This window comes from Cryptomeria japonica, chromosome 10 (assembly GCF_030272615.1).
Source record: "Cryptomeria japonica chromosome 10, Sugi_1.0, whole genome shotgun sequence".
Lineage (NCBI taxonomy): Eukaryota > Viridiplantae > Streptophyta > Pinopsida > Cupressales > Cupressaceae > Cryptomeria > Cryptomeria japonica.
In genome coordinates, this window is record NC_081414.1 from 407,595,660 (window position 1) to 407,603,969 (window position 8,310).

Below are 8,310 nucleotides of genomic sequence, written 5' to 3' on the forward strand. Positions count from 1 at the left end.
GTCAATAAGTCAACATGAGTGGCATCTCTCAGGAGAGTACTATGTGAACCTAGTCTTTCATAAATTTATTTAGAATATATGAAATGTGAAATACGTCAGTTGCAAGCCAAAATCATAATGAATCAAGGTTGCACGGGTACGGGGGGTACTTGGAGACTTTGGAGACTGGTGCTGGTACCGGTATGGCTATTTTTTCAAAATAGGAGATGTGGGTACTTGGAGATGCCAATTTCTTTTAAATATAATTTAATAATTTATAGAAATTCTGAAAATATAATGGCATTGAACATTAAATATAATATAATAATTTAGTAAAGGCTGTTGCAACGTTTTAAGAAATCCTTGTGACCTGCATTTGTTTTGAGCATTGTTTTTTTCCATTTGTACTGCATTTTGATTATTTTGTTGCCTGCGTTTTGTTTTTTTTTTAACATTTTAGGGTTTCCTTTTTTTGTTTGGCTTGCAGACGGTGGGAGACAGGTGGATACGTTAGTGGGAAGTCTCCTCTCTATGGAGACGTTTCCAACCAAGTTTCCGGTGCGGGATACGCGTCCGAGTCTCCGGTACAAGTACCCATGCAACTATGCAATGAATATAAAGGGAGACAAAATAGCACCAAATCCAGATGAGATAATCCATACAGTTATACATAAAGACTGATCCAGCTTAAATCTCACATTCTTGCATGATATGAAAATAATAGCTACAGATTTCCTTGTTACATTAATGAGAGAGATGTGGAAACAAGGATGATAGTTGAATATGAAGTCAGCTGAAAGAAAGTGCAGTGGTCTTCAGTTTACCTCAGTTTAGAATTGCTCTATACTCCTCTTTCCCCCATTGTTGTAATCTTGTGCAGCTTCTATCGTGGCCACCAATGAAGGAACTATAGCATTTAAGGTCAAGATGAAGGAACATGCTGTTGATAGTATAATCGGTTGGCTGAGACTTGAATGATTTACTATCAGCCATTTGAGAGCCTTCATATATCTAATCAGGTGCATTAAGAAGATTCTCTACCAACATTGGAAAATAGTTTCGAACTCCAACAAGTTTCTGTGGTATTCTGAATATTGCAGCTAGATAACAGGCTCTTTGTAATTTTAAGGTCCCAAGAAATAATTATAATGCTCTGTTGGTGACTGATATTTTAACTCCACTTTTACAGGTCTAAGGTCCCTAAACACTGCTATCTTTCGCAAAAAAGTAATTAAGCCAGGAGAACATGTGATAGAAATAAGATTTGTTACATGATTTCAGCACTATTGAGGGTTTATACATCACATCAAAATGTGGTTAAAATAGTTAAAAAATGTGATAATTCTCAGAGTTGGACCGTTGCAAACAGTTCATATCCTTATTACACTAACAATACAAATATAGCCAGATAATGTAGTGTCAAAATTTACATCTAAACTTTTCATGTAGACTAGAATATATGGTGCACCAATCTAAACTACCCATACTACTTGCAATAGATTTAAGTTTTCAACATCATGTTGAAAATATTACATCATAATATGATTTGTAAGTTAGAATTTTAAATGAAAGTTAGTAACTGGAATAATATTTAGATAAATAAAAATTAGGAATAAATATCCCAGAAGGCAGTTTTTGGGTGATTGAAACAGGCTTTATAATAGCCACCGTTTGCAAATGTAAATCTATCTGATCAAATCATAAATGAAATACTAGTATATTTATTGTGTATTATCAATTTCAATCATGGTGTGATTATCTGTGTTTTGTGAGCTCTACCATTTTCAATACAGTATCGGAGCACGCCAATCATTAAAAATCATAATGAAACAAATATGAGGGACTTTATTGAGAGTGTTTGCCTCATCAATATCAGTTATTAAGGTCTGCATATTTCTCAAACAGGATTAAAATTTAAGGATTGAGTGGCATTGGAGAACTGCCAAGAGAGATATTATTGAAAATTAAGTAGGAGATGGCAAAATAAAGTTTCTGCTGTTGTAGATAAACAACCATTAGTAATATGCCTTGAGAACAGAAGGATGGCAAGAGAGGCAACGATTGCATGATTTTTCATTTTTATGTTCGGTGAATGTTTCCTATTTTATCGTCTTTTATTAAATTATTCCTTTTTTGTTTTTTCTCAAACATTGATAGTCAGAGGAATGTCGCACAGCAAACAGTTTTTACTTTTTCTAAGGTAGCAAATAAGAGATTACAAAAACATAGGTAAAAGGGCTGGCCAAGAAAGATAAAGTTTTTTAAATTTTGCACAATGATTTACTTTTAACCATGGAGGAAAAGTGATATGATAAATAAGGAAGAGTTCTTTTGCAAACATGCTATAAAATATTTGCATAAGAATAAGTTGTGCTAAAAAGGCATTGAAAAAGGGCATTTCAATTTCGATTTGTGTCGACTTATTGGAATCAACATCTTTCAAATTAATGTTTAAAAAAATTATATAAAGGAGACATTTTTTTAGATATAGAAGGACGAGAGATCTCAAGTCAACTTTCACAAGGTTCTTTTTGTTCATGCCATATTGTCTATGTATACATGCTCTATGAAATAGGAGCTACAAAGTTCTTTTCAAAGAAAACATAGGCATGTAACCAGTCACCTCTAGAATCTACTAGTGATAGCATCTTTCAGTTTTGGAGATATGGTAACACATTTTTTGGAAAAATCCTTTATAATTGTGCATTATCATTTGAACCAACACTCTCTTTTGAACATGGAAAAATGAGTATCACAACAACACAATTGATACTCGCATTATGTTTGTGTTTTCAGATGCTAAAGCTGGTATATAGAGATTACAGAGGTCAAAGAAAAGGGTGGAGGACAGAGATCAGAGGAATCTTACCCATCTCAAGCTATAGCTTCTTGCTCAAAGATGGTACATTGCGTGAGAGGCACATTTCTTCATCTATGTGGCTTCTTGGAGCAAGGGGGCTTGGCAATTTCATGGTTTGTCGTGTCTATGGATAATTGAGTATGTCTCAATCCATAATACAGGAAAAGTGTGTATCTAAAGATGCTGAGTATGTCTTCAATTGCAGAAGAATTGTTGTGGATAGTTGAATATGCCTTGATTCACATCCGTATGTTGCAGTGTAGATAGTGTGAATGTCTCGATTCACATACGGAGTGGTATCCTTGCGGATAGTTGAGTGTGTCCCAATTCACAAGACTGGTGTACTTGTGAATAGTTGAGTACGTCTCAATTCACAGGTATTGTTGGACAGTCAGGGCATACTAATATGTTCAGTCTGATGTATACTGGTTGAGTTAGGAGATTTGGTGAAGCCACTTCATCAAACTACTATGTGGGGCTGTTGTGGTCAGACCCAGTGCAATGTTCCTTCTTTTGGAATAGTGTAATAAGGGGGGGCATGTTGCATATATTACATCACTAGAAATTTTGTAGATTAGTAAGTGGGTTAATATTTAAATGAAATTAACAAATAAAGATTAGCCAATTGTATGGGGATAGTATCCCATATGGTAGATTTTGGGTAGTTGAAAGAGGCTTTATAAAAGCCAATGTCTGCAAATATAAATTTATCCGATTGATTCAAAAATGAAATAGTATTATACTTATTGTAGTTATTATCAATTTCAATCATGGTCTAATTATCTGAATTTTGTGAACTCTACCATTTCGAATGTATCTGTTCTAAGGGAGATGAACATTATAAGTTTGATGAACCCAGAATTTGTTGCTTTTCTTGTCTAGATTAGCAAAAGATGAATATCAAAATTTTAGTAATAAAATGTGAAAACAGGAGTCAGATAATATAGATTTGACTCGTCCAGAATTTGCTTATTTTTTTCCTAACTCAAATCAACAAATGAGAACCCTCAAAAGTTAAAACATTAAATGTAGAAGCAAACTCACAAATAAATTCAGAGATCTGAACAGGAACCAAAATATCAAGGTCAATGATAACAAACTATGCTCTTAGTAAACATATAATAATACACCAATTGCCTCAACCAATATAGACAACCATTCATGGTTGGGAGAGAAAACATAATTAAAGAAAAAATAATTACTCCGTGATTCCTGTATACAACAAATTAATGACTAACCTGAAATTACACTCTCCAGATTATCTCCACCCGATGCAATCCTTCGCCTTTTGGACCTGAACATTTGAGTTAGATAAATCAGTCCCTTCCAAAGTGTCAAAAGAAAACCTTCTTAGTAATCAGAAATCAACAATTCTGCTTGACGAACCATTCAACTACTAGGACAGATGGAGCCTAGAACCCCCGTGGATTTAATTTGTCTGAAAGATGTTAGCAATGAGATTTTTTTAATATTGTCTCACAGCATATTCAACTCAAAGTTAACTAGTCTTGAAAATTGAGACAACTTACCAGCATTTTTCACTTCTCAATATGTTTTTCTTTGGTAACAAAAACCAATTTCTCACAATGTTCCATTTCATAAAGGCATTAGTGAATTTTAAGATTATTGCTCATTCAAATTTAATTTCTCTACACTGTCTCAAATTGTAATGTGCATTCAAGAAAAATAATATAGCTTAAAGTAATCTTATTATTAAAAATAATAAACTATCTGACAGTCTTCCACTCCAATTACAATATATAGAGAAGTAGTAAGAAACCTAATTAGACCAGACAAAGATTGACAATGGTCCCCCCTCCCTCCAACAAAGAACAGCTGAATTTGGAAGACGCGACCATTGAGTTTAGACAAAATTTCTTATTTATCCATATCCTTCTTGATCAAGGCATTGCCCCACCTTTCAAGGGAAGAAGATGACAAGAGACACCCACAATTATCTAATAAGGAAAAAGACAACCAATAATTACCTTGCGACAATTGAAACATAGAGACCTTGGTCACTCAAAATAACATGGTATAAAATAAGGGCACCTATATGTAAATAAGAGACCACGCTAAAAACATCATTAACCTAATTTTGTGTAAATAAGAGACCAAACTAAAAACATCAAGGAACTCTCCACTAACACAGAATCATGTCCAGAGCATAATAATATATAGCCTGTCCATATATGCCCAAACAAAACCACAAATAAAAGTGGCCTTAGCGCCAGATACATCTTATTTAAAATGTCTCCTATATAAATTAATAAAAGCACTAGATCTCTAACCAAACTAATGGGGTAGATCCTGACATGGTTAATTTTGAAAATAACACCCCTTCCAATTAATGTCACGTTTTGAAATAGGCAGCTGAGTCATGTGTCTTTCAATTTGGCAGCAGTTGAGTCTTTCAGTATCTGTCAGTTCTATCAACTGGTTTCAATTAACACCATCGATTGGGGTGTGTACAATCTAGTTAAGTGCCAGCAATAAAGAAGTGATGAACTAAGATTTAGGATCACACGAAACATGGAATATGAGCAGTGCTGGACAAGAAGAGACAACACAATAGAAAATTAACAACTAAAATACTCTATTCATTCCCCAGGAAAGTAATACTGCCTACACCACTCTTGGCACATGGAGACGAAAACCTCCAGGCATGCCAGCTTGATTTTTTAGGGACAGAAACCCTCAGGAAGCAGTTAGTGGTACAGCGTGACAACAGGATTGTACAGAGTATCCAGGATCAGCGAGGCAATCAATTTGCATACTGCAGAGTTTCTAGAAGTATCAAAAAAATTCAGATCTGTATGCGTATGCTGAACATGTCTAATGAGTTACATTAGACTAGTTGATTTCCATTTAAATGTATGTGTTTACATAAAGATAATATAAAAGAAAAAATAAATCAAGAGCCTTTTTGGACTTGTCTTTATATATGCAATTAGTTTGGGCTTACCAACAACAAAAGCTGTGATACTTTGTGTTGATTTGCCTGATGGCAATGAAATATCTCAGGGCTACACCCTGGAAGGGTAAAATGGAAATTTATAGTTTATTCTCTATGATGGCTCCTCACAATTCCTCCAGCAGAGTGCAGGATTCAGTTTACAGTTGGGTGGTGTCTGACAGGCATGTTCACAGCATTTTTCAGAAGTACTAGTGTCAAGATCTAGGGCATCTATGATGGCAGAGTTTCTGAAATAATTTGAATCCATGGTGTCATCAAAGCCTGTCAGATTAGGTAATGTGTGCGCTGCTGCCCTAGTATGAAGCTTCTCCCTCTGCCCTGGTTGCAAACATGAAAATGGTGGGTAAAGGTAGTTCAATGGATCAACAACTTGCCAAACAGGGGTAAGTTAAGTGATCTCAGGAAAGAACAACTAGCAGTTTGTAATCAACACCAAGTGCTGCAAGGCTTCTGTGATGATTTGACTATGGGAGTAAAACATCTTATGGTTATGTTCCAGGGTAAACTAGAAATTTCTAGTTTACTCTCTGAATATCTACACCATTACTGGAGGAGGCCAAGCCCCTAAGAAGTACGAAGTCATCCTGGGGGTTCAACTCAGGTATATGGATGATTGCAAAATCTGTCAACTCTCTGCTTGAAGAGATGGTGTTGAAGGCACATTCAAAGCAATATAGGATTAGATAAGCATACCAACTATTCATCTACAGCAGTTGTAAACTAATCAGATACTCAAAACCAAGTGGAGGTGTTCCAATGACGGTTGGCATTTGTTCTTTCTTACTAGTTCAGACTAAACTTAATAGCTAGCGTAAACAACCATGAAAAATGTACATGTCATAATCAAAAAGTCCTTTTCCTATAGTTGCATTCCTAAAGACCAAACAGCTGGCCTAAAAATAGTAAATGTGATAAAAAGTCAACACAACTGAAGATCACACACTCTTGTGTCTAAGTAAAGCCAAGTTTAACAGTATCTCTTCCTGCTACATTGCATCATTCTTGGATATATTTTAATAACTAAATCAAAAGCTAATTAATGAAGGCTCTACACTAAGATGCATAGTGTGATATTTTTAAGTACATTCTTTTCACAAAAATGGGATGAATTGCCATTTATCAAGTTATGCTACACAACATGGTAGTGATGCTTGTCCTAGATTGCCCACCAGTACATTAAAACAGATTTCATCTATCAGGCCTCCACCGTGTTTCAATTTGTACCTGTGCGCTTATAGGATAACCGTGTGAGATCCTTCTAAGTCCAGATAATCTCCACACAGTCAAAATAATTAATAATAATTTCACTAAGTTGAGCAATTCTTAGCTATACTTTTACTATCATTTAAAATGACAGAAGAAGCAAAAAGGACATCTTATGCCCAAGTCTGGCAATATTTGAAGGAAGCGCTAAAGAAAACCTAAACTCCCACTTGTAACATTCCCAAACATCGAGCTAATTTGAACAGAATGGTATGGCAACAATTCTGCTCGACACGCTTGAAAGAAAAAATAAATGCAGGGGAAACTCTTACCGTTGAGAAGGATCATCCTCTGTAGAAGCGAGGACTCCCCTCGAGCGACCCATGCCCACAAAATCCTTCGATAATTTAAAAGTCTCTCCGGCTCAAATGTGACCACATGCCAAAAACTAGTTCCTGGCGACTCCGGGGCATTTTAATAGAACGGTGCGTTGGTAGTGTTTTCGAAAGAAGCTAGCGGTGAGCAGAAGAAAAAGTGGAGCGTAGACGTTGAGGATCTATTTTCTGCTCTTGCAATTGCCAGCGGTATAAATTGGTTACTCAAATAATTGGGCAAAACCCTCTGATCAAACCCTCCATACGGCCCCCGCAGTGTACATCGTCCGTATTATACGGAGGTGAGTCTACAGCGTACACCGTATGTATCAGTCATGCTTTACCTGTCGGCTTATTCGCTTGAAAAATACAACGATGAAGTTCAGACTCCCTTGGGGGAACAAGATTATGAAAAATGCCTCGAATTTCCTAACGCGTTCGTTGAAGCAGTATATATAGGCCCGTGAAATTTGTTCACAGTTTTGTGGTCTTTTTACGAAAAATAAAAACCCTTAATAAAATGTTAATCTAAATAATAGAACAATGACAAACTTTAGGGACTTTTTGAATAAATTTTATGGAATTTAAAAAGATCAAATATGATTTTTAATTTAAAATTTAGATGAAAAAACAAATTCAGAGATGTTTGAAATTGATATGTGAAGGTGCTAGAAAATAAGGTAAGGATTTGTTAGATGAATGGATCTAATCTTATTAGTTTTGTGTATGACTATAATTCATAAACTTGAATTAATAGAATGTTATATCTTTAATTTGAGTGTACATGACTAGAGTAATCTTTAATTAATTTATATGATCATTTCTATTTTACCATAGGTAGTTAGATCAACTTAAGTGGTATGTATGGTATATATAGGAGGTAGTTATTAATTGTTTTCATTGTATTGTGAATAATG

The 8,310-nt window shown here is 35.1% G+C and overlaps 1 protein-coding gene across 6 annotated transcripts in view; it reads right to left on the bottom strand.

The window, feature by feature from the left end:
* LOC131038525 (transcriptional adapter ADA2) overlaps positions 1 to 7,828 on the bottom strand; it is a 73,300-nt gene extending 65,472 nt beyond the window's left edge. For all 6 annotated transcript variants that reach the window (XR_009104504.2, XR_009104503.2, XM_057970975.2 and 3 more), the window contains exons 1-2: positions 7,352 to 7,828; positions 4,078 to 4,133 (exon numbers count right to left, since the gene is read on the bottom strand). Coding sequence is in view for 4 of the 6 variants with exons in the window: in XM_057970975.2 (XP_057826958.1) it covers positions 4,078 to 4,133; positions 7,352 to 7,404 (109 nt within the window). In the remaining 2 variants the exon portion in view is untranslated. The remainder of the gene's footprint in view (positions 1 to 4,077; positions 4,134 to 7,351) is intronic.
* Between the last annotated feature and the right edge of the window lie 482 nt (positions 7,829 to 8,310).